The sequence below is a fragment of the Neovison vison genome, chromosome 13 (assembly GCF_020171115.1).
Source record: "Neovison vison isolate M4711 chromosome 13, ASM_NN_V1, whole genome shotgun sequence".
Taxonomy (NCBI): Eukaryota; Metazoa; Chordata; class Mammalia; order Carnivora; family Mustelidae; genus Neogale; species Neogale vison.
Genome location: NC_058103.1, coordinates 102,505,048 through 102,516,986, shown reverse-complemented (window position 1 = coordinate 102,516,986; position 11,939 = coordinate 102,505,048). Strand labels below are relative to the sequence as shown.

Sequence of the window (11,939 nt, the reverse complement as noted above, 5' to 3'; positions counted from 1 at the left end):
TTAAGTGTAATTTAACTTTATGACTATCAAACCGACTATTAATCCTTACAATAAGACTATGAAATGGGTGAGCAGCAAAGAGATTTATTTTCTAAAGCGCAATTCTCTTGTTCTGCCCTCGATTATTTTTTCAAAACTCATTCTTTGAATGTATATGGTTTGCAAAGGTCTGTGCTAGGCACTGTGAGGAAAAGCAGAAGAGATAGTAACAACCTACATTGTGAGCTTTCTCTATTCCTTGTCTATATGTGCTGTATGTTGCTGTGAACCTTCACTATTAGCTTCTTAAGAGAGGCATTTTCTTTCTCTGTATCTTCATCTGCGTTCTGCCCGCCTGTTAAGATATTCTTTATTCCTTTTTCTAGCCACTAGATTTGTCTTTCAAAGTGTAATTCAAGTGGTACCTCTTCCATCAAGTCCTTCTTCTCATAAAATTTAAGTTTAACCCTGCACAAAGTACCTCCTCTTACTCTTGGCTTACGTAGCACCTTATTTCTGGAACATTGTTTCTGCCTTACATTGTAAGTGTGGCATTCACGTGCCTGCTAGATGGTAAGCTCCTTGAGTGAAGGTCTGATGTCTTAATCTTTTTCTTTCCCTCTTCATGTCTTGGCGCACATTCTTTAAATTATGACACACAGATATTTACATTCTGTATTGGATGGGAGCTCCCGCTCTTACAGGAGATAAGACCTAAGAAAGTGAGACCAAGACCCTTTAGAACAAGGGATCGTTTAATTTGTACTCATCTTCATATTCCCAATACTTAGCCGGTACTTAATAAATGCTTGTTTAATAAACATACACACACATACACACAGTTTCAAAATTGTAAAAAAACTTAGCAAATGTGCTTTCTAATAGTCATTCCAACACAAACTTTATTAAGATCAGTAATTTATGCCAAGCACAGGCTCTATGTGTACAACAATGTAGGAGCTAGTGGGGGTAGTGATGGTATTTCCACTCATAAGCCCTACTAAGAGGTAATCACTCTATCCTTTCTTTAAGTTGTTTAATCCTTACAGTGGCCTGTCAAGACTCCACCAGACTTATTTCACATATGAGGAAACAAAGGTTTATTCAAATCACTCAGCTAGTGAGTGGGATAAAGTTTGGTTTGGGGCCCAGCTTTGCCTAATGTGAGAGCTCGTTCGACCATACGGCAGAGTTCAGTGACACAAAGAAGCCTCCTTGGAGAGGTACGTTGATGTGGTGCAGCAGAGAGAAGGAGATGTGGTTCCTAAGAAGTGGATAGGATGTGATCGTGAATGTAGTTGTGGGATGTTTGAGTTGAGGGAGCACTTCAATGTCTGTTCCCATTCCTTCATTTTACAGGGAAGGGGCCGGAGAAGTGAAATAACTAGTCCAGGGAGCCATAGACAGCTAGCTAAGTATAAAACTTGAACCCAGGCTCCGGGTTTTGAGTTTATTTCTAGTTGTCATATTCCTTTAACTAAAAAAATGATTTCCTGAATAGCCTGTTCCCCTGCCCTCTGCAGGAGTGGGGTGAGAACACCCCATGGGAACACAAGTCACAGAGGTCCTTTAGGCCTCTGATGTGCATCTCCTTCCTTGCTGCCTTGGCAGGTGTGTGTGTGTGTGTGTGTGTGTGTGTGTGTCTGTAGTAAGACACCTGCTACCTACCGATTTCATGGAGGTTGCTCACATCTGTATGCCTGTGAACTTCACCCTTCCCCTCATTGTGTCGGTTACAAAACATCTGCCAGTTCCTGAATTTCCCAATAGATGTATGAGATATGTGGTTCCAGAAATCTCAGAATCCCTTCACCATTGTCTCAATCCAGCCAAATCTTTCACCTCTAACATCTCATTACACTAATAACCACACTAATGATTTGGAGCCGTCTGTCAACTGTGAGGGGCAAAGTGCTGTGCAAACATCTTTTCAGTGGGCAACCAGACACTGCCTTCCTTTAGGGTTGCTCAGATGACTCAGGGAGCTGACTTCTCTACAGTATCCAGAGCCAAGGTCAACTGATTAGTGAGCTTGTTCTTGTTTGATTCTCCAGGACAATAGCAGGCACATTACACACATTCAGTGAATGTGCTTGATAATGTGAAATGTGTGTGCGTGTGTGTCTGAATGTGTATAATTGAAGCTATCTCTTGCCACCAAAGTACATTGTATTTTACCGTACTTCATGGACTATGTGTAAGCATACACACATGTACATCTACACCGACATCTACATTTGTTTTAAAATCACGAGTGGCAAGCGAGTTCATCTGTTCATCCTCTGACCCTTCCACTCATTAATAAGGGGGCCTCTCTGTCACCCCTGGTTTCCAGATCTCACCAATATAATGCCATTTTTTTAAAAAAAATGTTCCTTTATGAGACACTGGCTCCTTCCAGAAAAATTAACCAAGTCTGTGCCTTCTCTGTAGCTTTCCAAGTAGTCTTATTTAGAACTCTCTGGGCCTGACCCTGTCCGGTCCACAGGAGACCTGCTCCCCTGGCTCTGTGTCGGTCAGAATGGCCCAAGTCCTACAGATCACAGTGCAGTGGTGGTTAAGAATTCGGTTGAATCAAGCTGCCTAGGACCACATTAACCTTTCACTGATCCCTTTCTTGTTCTGCTAGAAAGAAATTAATTGAATTAGCAGGCTGCCACACACTAGAGAGGGAGAAGCAGGGCCTGGGTGAGATACAGAGCCAAAATCCTCTCTCACGTGCAGCCGCAAACATTGAAATCGTCTTGTGTTAGGAGATCCTTGCCCACTCAAGAAAAATCTCTTGATCCATTGGTTTGCCATTCTCCCTAACAGCAGCATTCTAGTGTGAGTCAGTGCGGTATGCCAAACCTTATTTGGTGGAAAATCAAATATACCCTCATAAAGTATCATTTCTTTATTTAATCTCTGAAAGTGGGAAGATTGGCACCAATTTACTGATTACATTCCAGTCCAGATATCCTGTAGAAATATAGCAGGCTTTCCTCACATAGGCATTTGGGAACAACCTGGCACCAATAGTGTCTCTCCACTTTCTTGCTAAGTGACAGATCAAATGTGAAATCCAGTATATAGGGACCCCATGTGGGGCTGTTACAGGTCTGGAGGACTCTGAAATGAATTACATGTGTTTATAAGTATGTAGGATACCTTCCTTTTCTGAGATTAGCCAATAGAAACATTTGAATAAAAACGTAATGTGTAACGTAACTCTATTCATGGTAAAGAATTCCCATCCTGTGTAATTACCTTCATGTAAGCAATACTCTTTTTCTATTTTCTTTTCAGAACACTTGGTAAAAAAATTTTAAGTGGAAAGAATATATTACTTAATACTGTTTCTCCCCCATAGTAGGTACTCTGCAAATCTTTTTTATTAGACTCCAAATAATTATTCCTACATTTTAATATATAGTTGGTAAAAGTTTTCACAGAAATGTGCGTCGTTTAGGGTTCAAATTTGGTGGTATCAGAGGAGTTATGGATCCTTTCATTCCTGACTGATTTATTTGGTGGAAGACTTATAATTTCATAGAAAGTTTGTATTTCAAGGTTGTTTTGTTTTAAACAGCTCTCATTTTTACTTTCAAAGTTTCATGAGAGCTTTATGTTAATATAAAGAACAATATTGTACCCTGGGTTAAAAGCTGAAGACATTTAATAGAGGCATGTATTACAAATAGCATCTAGCCACACAGGAAGGTTAAGACTTAATATCTGAAATTCTGTTGCTCATTATTTATAGGACCAGAATGAAACACATTTCCAAAGGCTAAGGTCAGTATTACATTATCCTGGAAATGTCTTTGTTGAATAAATGTGTAAATATCTCAAATAAGTATTATGAGATTATATTTCTATTGGGGACATATCTATAGGATGACTGATTCTACTACTTGTAATTGCAGGAGCACACATGTCACGTTACATGTCATTCCTGATTACCGATTTCATTTGAAATGGTCTGGAAATAAATACCGATTACTAGTAATGTAAGACTATTTACCTTGGAGTCAGATGTCTGACAGGCAGGCTAGAGCTAATGGATTTGCTCATTTTCAAAGCATTGTTTTCTAAAACAGGATACTGTTTTAAAGTAACACTGTGAATTTTCCGAGTTGTGTATCTGGATTCATTTGTAGGGAATATGAAGAGCATACCTAGAAGCATGCAATCACTGATGTCTTTCCATCCTTCAGCGGTACAAGGGAAAGAAAATTGTACCTGGGACCTACCTACTGGATAGCTTGGCTTTACTTTTCCTTGTTATACAGTCCTTAGGACTAGGGGAAATCAAGAACCAAATATGAAGGATGGTGTCAATGTAACTGAGGGGTGTTGCCTCATTGGGAGATACAGTTGCATCATGGGAAGGTGGTGTGATTTAATTTCATAATTGTAAACATCAGTGGGTATGGTTGGTTCATTTGAAACTCTTGTCCACTTTGCTATGGCTGGACAGCTGAATTAACATGGGTAGGTCTTGGCTTCCCACTTTCATACTTTCTTATTTTTGTGGTTTTATTTGAAAAAAAAATGTAAAGTAGGGGGATGGGGTAATTGGGTGATGACATTAAGGAGGGCATGTGATGTGATGAGTACTGGGTGTTATATGCAACTGATAAGTTATTGAACACACCATCTGAAACTAATGTACTACAAATTGGCTAATTTAATTGAAATTAAAAAAAGAAAAAACCTAAAGGAAAAACTTTAGGATGGTTTTAGCCAAAATCAAACTTTTATAAAGCTATGTCTTGATTTCTGACCTTCTAAATCAGGACTGTGTAAATTTTGCCTTGAAAGGGAAGCTGGGGATTGTGGGGAGTATATGAATCCTAGTTTTCTACAGAGCTGATTGTCTGACTGTGTTTTAAATCATAGCACAACTCAGGACAAGGACAACTGTTTTATGGGGGGAAAAATGCTAGGACTCTCCTAATATAATCAGCATGAAGTCATCAGTTAATAACCATATAATATTTTGAGTTGTAAATGGAAATACAGACCATTAGAAAAGAAAGGAAAATTGAAGTGGTGTGAAGTAACAGTAGCAGGTATGTAAACTGGGCTTTTGAGATTTTTTTTTTTCCTGTTGTGGTCAATGTTATTAACATTCAGCAAAATTTCAAATAATGCAGGCTCTGGGTATGAAGCATCTGAAATTCATCCTCAAGAGATTCATGTAGTAATAATGTCAAGATTTAAGTTTCCATAGGCTAGTAAAAAGAATTAAGCTTCAAAGTTCAGAGGGAATTAAGTTTTAATTTTAAGTGAGAATTCACAAAGTTTACCTTTATATAGGTATTTTTGTTTTCCTGCCCAAAGTGGCACAATATCTCATCTTTAGGGTGTAAAAAGTAGAATCTTTCCCACCTGTAGATGGGTTCCCTGGAGAGAATGATGGATATGGAAGAGTCTGGGAATTTAGTGGCTCAAGCTGGCTGGCGATTGGATTATCATTTAGGATATTCACATAGTTTTCAGCTCTCCTTCCAGATAACAGTGTTCCTGGGGGAAGAGAGAGGTGTAAACAGACACCTTTGGTGAAGTTGGTGTGGTGGAGATTACCAACGTTTGAGTGGGCGGAGGTCCCCCTGCCCAGGCCAAGTCTCCCATGAAAGACTTAGAAGGCACTCACTCCACTCGCCCGCAAGGTCCCGGGTGACAGCGTGCTGCACGGACCCGTATGGGCCCCTCTTTCCGAACAGAGCTGGGGCGCTCTGGGAAATGACCCCGCAGGCCAAATCCCTCTTTTCCGCCCACGAACCGGAGTATTTAACGTCCCGGGGGGCTCGGGAAAAGCAGCAGGAGAGCGGCGGGGGATTGCGTGCCCCTTGCCCCACCAGGTGGGGGCAGAAAGTGGCCAGGCGCGCGTTCCGCGGGGCGCTGCGTCCAGAGAGCACCCTGGCGACCACAGGTGCTCTGGGAGACGAAGAGAAGGCCGGGGGCCTGGGCGCGGGCCGGGGGCGCGGCAGGGCAGCGCCGGGCTAGGGTGCGCCCGCCGAGCCGCAGCCGCTCACCTGCCCGCGGGGGCGGGGCGGGGCGCGGCGCTAGGGCGCGCCTGCCTCCCGCCTCCCGCCTCCCGCCCGGGGAGGAAGCGGAGGGGCGCGGTGTAAACAGAGCGGCGGCCGTGATGTCAGCCGGTCACATGGAGCCTCTTATGGCTCGGGATGGCTCTCGGCGGGCGGGCAGCTGCGGCAGCTGCTGCTGTGGCTCGGGCGGCGGCGGCGCGGCGGCGGCAGAGGGGGCTCCGGGGTCGGACCATCGGCTCTCCCTGCGCTCTCCGCACCGCGGCTTAAATGATGTATTTTGTGATCGCAGCGATGAAAGGTGAGCCGGGAGCCCCGCCGGGGCCGGGTGGGCTGGCTGCTCCGGGGGGCGGGGAGGAGGGCGCGCAGGGGGAGGGGTGGGCGCGCCTGCCCGAGCGCACGTAGTGCCCGGGGCTGGCCGCCCGAGCCCCGCCAGGGCCTTCTGGGCCACAGCGGCGGCGCCACCTGAGCCCGGCCGCGGGATCAGCCTGCCTCCTGTAGGGGGCAAAGGCGCACGGGCTGGAGCCCCCTCTTCCTCCCCCTCTGACTCCTGTCAGCAGCCCGGGTCCGCCTGGCACCCGGCGGGGCTCTCGGAAGAAAGTTTGCTGGGAGTCGCGGCGCTTCTGGAAGGGAGGGGAGGATCTGAAGAGCTCGGAGGAAGCCGGGGACGCCCGCAGTCGGTCCTCAGGGCCCGCACCCCGGACAGCTCCGGCCTACGTAGTGAAGGCGCTGCGGCCCGGCCGGGCCGTGCGTGCGCGCGGACGCGATGTCATCTCTGGGGACTGGTCAGCGCCCCGGGCCTCGCGCCCTCCCCCCTCCCCCCGCCCCGTGGCGGCCGGGAGGCCCGGAGCGCCCGAGCGGCCGCGGGCGGGGAAAGTGCGGCCGTTTCGCCCTGCGTCCCGACGCGGCTACTTCCGAAAGCGCCCGGGCCCGAGCGAGACGGGCTTCTCGAACGTGCCAAGACTCTCCGGGCTGCCGCCGCAGCCTCAGCGCACCTCCGCTGTGATACTTTGGGTTGTGGATGGACGTGGGGAGGCAACCTTGCCCACAGGAGTCGCGGGCGGCCGTGCAAGTTAGACGGCGGTGAGGGCCGACCCGCGCGGGTTCGTCGCGGTCGAGTCTCCCCGCCCGGCCTTCCGCCTTGGTCAGGATTTCTGAGCAGGCTGGTGGCAATGGCAGGGGGAACTAGTGGAAGACAGGGTCGACTCGAGGGCTTCCCAGGTGAGGGGGAAAGAAACGAGGCAAGTCAGGGAAGTTTCTCCTGGGAGAGCCAAAGTTTGGAGGTGTGCAGGAAGTCGCCCGTGCGGCCCGGAGAAGCCAAGCCGCGCTCTTAGGACTCTTGCAAACAGCCGTGGAGAAGCTCAGCCGGCAGCACGTTGCCCGCCTGTGCGCGGGCAGGTTCCTCCGGGGAGATAATCTGCCCGAGGGGCCTCGCGGACCCGGCCGCTGGCCGCGGGGATTTGGAAGCCCATCTGTTTGCGGCGCACCCGGTGCGCAGCATTTTTGCAGATCCAGACTGTCCTGCGGGCACTGCCCATCCGTGCGGGCGCCGGGAGCGCGGTGAACGTTTGGTGGGTTGAGGTTTTGTTGCAGTCCGGGATGAAGGACACTAGTTCGGTATCCGAGCTGCGTTTACTTTCGGATCATCGAGCTTTGCCTTTCTTCACTAGAGATTGGGTGGCATCTCTTTTATTAATTATTAACAGGCCGAAATGTGCTGGACACTAAGATGAGCTGCTTAAGGTGAAATTTCTCTATAACGACGTACCCACGGCTAATTTTCTATCTTTCCCTCGTGGCTTTCGGAAAACAGGGTTTAAGCGTTTTTAGAAAAAGCAACTGATAAAGGAGGGAAAACCTCCCATGTGATACACGTTCTTAAGCACTTAAAATCATTTTGTAAAGAAAAAAACGTTTGTCTTACCGACTTTTTTTGGTAAAAGAAAGCTATGCTCCTCCTCTCCCCCTCAGAAAAACTTTCATGCTATTTCCTGCGTTTTATTAATCCTGTAAGAGTAAAACGACTCAAATAGCCTTTGTAGTCAAGACATTTTCTTGTGTGTGTGTTTTTTTTCCTCCCCTTTAAGTTACAAAGTGGATTTTGCTCTTTGGAAGATGTCAATGCCAGTCTTTATCCATTTTATGTTGTATAATTTGTGTTGATTGGGGGAAGGATGAAAACCCAAGACTATTTCCCCTCATGAACAGTAACCACCAAACAATAAGGAAAGTATGTTTTAATATTTAATCTAATGTTGATGCTTCCCAGTACAGAGGATTTTGCTTTTGTAGCTCTAGTACAAAGTTCGGTACTATCCCTTACTAATATAAGCATGAGAATCACACAACCACCAACATCCCCCAAAAGCTCTAGCCCACACATTTGTCTTGGAGTGACCTCTGGCTGCCATTAGATAATAGATTCATAGTAATGTGCTTTGAGAAAAGTAGCTCAGAAGTACTGGCAATGCAGTTTTTTCTATAAGCGTGAGAGAGAAAGAAATAGAATGCATCTGGACAATTAGAATATTTCATTTCCAATATCTTCACATCCTGTGTTTTAATGGGATTATCTCACTGTGGCACAAATTTAAACTGAAGAAAAATAGTTTGTGGGAAAATGAGGAATGCTGTAAATGTTTCCATATCAGATTTAAGGGGAAAAAAACTGGCCCAGAATCATATTAAATACTTCCCTACTGCCTCTTATTTTTAATAGTTAAATTGGTTCCATATGTAAGAGAGCTTGTATAATTAGATTTTTCATGCAAAACAGAAAAACTCTTTATAATATAGCTTTTTGGTACATGTATGCATGTGGATGGGGGAGGAGAGAACAAGCGACCATAAAAGAGAAACATTCTCTTTGTTGGCTGATTACTTAGGTTTTTTAAACATCATTAAATCAGGCCTTTTGAACTCACCAAAGAAGAAAATCCTTCCTCTGCGTTAGTTGTCAAATAAGTTTAGGCTTAAAGTGGTTTCATGCTTAGAAGTAATAAATCTTCATTTAAGCAACTCTAGTCTCATCCTTCAGTTTTGTTTTTGTTTAATTAACAACAAAATTCCAATACCATTTGGATTGCTTCTTGGGCAAACAGAGAGAGCCAGCGATAACATTTAGAATCAGGGGAGCACTTGCTCTGCTCATCATAAAAGTACATTGGTCAAATGTCAGGCAGCAGCCAAGTGCTGAAAGGAAATGCAAGGGCTTCATCAGTTTCCGTAGATTATATACTCCTTTGCTTCATGAGTGCTCAGCCTATGCTCATGTAAATGGAGTTAGAGTGGAGAAAGGCTTACAGGGAATTTCTGTCCCATAATAGATTCTTCCCCCAGCACAATTCATGTGCAATTCAAATGCAGAACTTCACCTTCTTGCTTTGAAAATATTTTGTGTGTTGGTGATTAGTAGTAGTTTCAACTCGCATAAATTTGATTTTGTAGTTTTGAAGAACTTGGGCTTTCTTTTTACCCAATGAAATGTGAATTTTATCCCTGGTCTGCTTTCACGCACCCTGTCAGTGGTATCCCTTAAGCAGGGATTTTTGTCCCATTTTTGTGACCTTTGATGAGTAGGATTGGGAGAAGGGTGATGGCTGGGTCTTGAAAGAAGAAAATGCAAAGGGCTCTGCCACCGGGCAGAGTTCATCGGGCAAGGAGGGAGGAGGGGTCAGTTCTTTTAAAGACAAAGAGGATCTCTGAATCCATCTGTCCATGGGAGGAGGGGGGAGCTCAGACCTTTTAGGAAATAGAGAATATTTTTAAAGCACCCTTTTCTTGAGCAGCCTCTTGATTTTGTATATTTGAATCACATCACTTGAAATACAAAGCAACATCATACTCGAGTAAACCACTTTGCCCTCAATTTGAATTAAACCATGTAATTTCTTGATGCTGCCCAGTTATAAAAGAGTACAATTTGTAAATGGAAGTGCTCCGATAGATGGAGGGATGGATAGATGGATAGATAGAATGAATACGATTTATATCTTCAGGGTTATTTTATAACTAGTGGATAAATTAGTAAATATATATTAATAGTTCTTACTGCACTCCTTTTTCTCTCACCTTTCCCTTCCAGCCAAGTGAACCACAATGTAATGGATGAGATCAGCAAGTAGATAATTGCAAAGGACCTGCAGTAACACCCAGCCACTTTGTAATTTGCTCAGGGATGTCTAAGAAAATAATATTTACAAATGACCATTTATTGAGAGAAAAAGTTACTGGATAGATGGATAAATCGATCTGCAGAGGTAGCGTTAGAGTTCAGTTTTCTTATAATTCTCTTAAATTATTTTAGTCCTCAGTAAAACCCATTGCATGGAGTAAATCTAAGTACCTCGTCATAGAAACATTTTCTGATGCATTCTAAATATTCATAGTGCTTATTAGTAAGAAATCAAGGCTGCTTTAATCTATATATTTCATGTCTATTAAGTATTAAAACAGTAATTAGACTCTCAGAATCAGCAGCTACACCATGTGTATGCTTCTCTGCTTTGAAAAAAAAAAAAGGTAATTTGGAAAGATCCACCAGTGACAACAGGTATGAATTGACATTTGATATCATCTCAAAGACCACATATTGACCCTCTGAGGAAAGACTGGCAAATTTCCTCCCTCCCCCCTTCTAGATCCTCTGCTGAGGATACCTCCCTTCCAGCCCAGACTTTGAGTCATGGATTTAGAGATTCATAGTCAGAGCTTTTTGTATTTGTTACTATGCATGCTTTTTCTGTAAATTGTCAGAGCATTATATCCAGAGAAAAGAGGTCTAAATAGACCGATAATAGCATATATTAGCCCTTGTGCAAGATGCAAGAAAGCAGTTGAAAACTCTTATTTTTGGATATTCTTTTTAAAGTGACATTTGGTAGCCCTCATCATATTATAAGGAGGTAATGTGATAATTTTAAAATCTTTGTTCCTGTGAGTATGAAAAACCATGTCCAACCTATTCCCTAGGTTTGCTAGTGATTTAATTCTTTGATTTTTATTGTGTTGTCTCTGAAGTTTACTAGACATTTCGTAAATACATAGTTGGATGAGTTAATCTATATTTGTTTTGTGCTTTATGTTTTACAAACATTCTTGTCTCATTTAATCCTCCGTGGAAAGCCATTATTACTCTCATGGTTTTTGGTTGAAAAAAAGTGAAGCTCATAGAGGTTATGTTGCTCTAGCCAAGCTCTTCCAGCTGATAAATGGTGAAGCAAGGACTAGAGCCCTAATTTCTACTATTTTCATGCTGCCTCCCCTGGAGGAAGCTGTGAAAATGCCCTGGATATAACTTTGTCTCTAGTTAGTGAAAATTATAACTCTGGCATTTATAAGAGAAAAAAATAGATTCAATTATGTAATGCTTTGCTGAGCCTAATATCTTTAAATTACTATTTAATAAAATCAATTTGGTGCAAATGGGGTTATTCTTATTTGCTCATCATTAGCTCTCTTCATCCATGATTTTCATTAAGTCTGCTTGTTATAAGAGGATCTGGGTGAAATGTAAGCCTTACCTTCCGAAAGAATACAGAATACTATGAGGTACTGCTAACTTGTATAACCTACCTCCATTATGATAGAATTGAGCTAGAGATTTATCTGTATGTGTTCCACTCATCTTTAGGCAAAGGGAGCGTTCATAAATGTATCTTCTAATTTTAATATGCCTTTATGTAGAAAGCTGATGAAGCCTTGGGCTTGTGAGTGCTGTTCTGGTTTTTCCATGACAGCTAAGGGATGTGATTGTGGACATACTCTTGAGAAATCTGTTGTCTTTTAGAAAAGCACACAAGAGTAAAAGTTTCCAAGTAGATAGATCTGCAAAAGCTCATTTCTTGATGGATGTTTACTTTTCTGCTGACTGGATTGAGATGAGTGTGAAAGCAAATCTACATTATTTCATAGAGTCTTGGGGAGAAA

At 43.7% G+C, this 11,939-nt stretch overlaps 1 protein-coding gene across 1 annotated transcript in view; it reads left to right on the top strand.

Annotated features, from left to right (window-relative positions):
- Positions 1-6,218: 6,218 nt before the first annotated feature.
- The window catches only part of RORA (RAR related orphan receptor A), a 102,135-nt gene continuing 96,414 nt past the window's right edge, over positions 6,219-11,939 (top strand). The window contains exon 1 of the mRNA XM_044229717.1: positions 6,219-6,312. Coding sequence (XP_044085652.1) covers positions 6,282-6,312 — 31 coding nt within the window. The 5' untranslated portion in view covers positions 6,219-6,281. The remainder of the gene's footprint in view (positions 6,313-11,939) is intronic.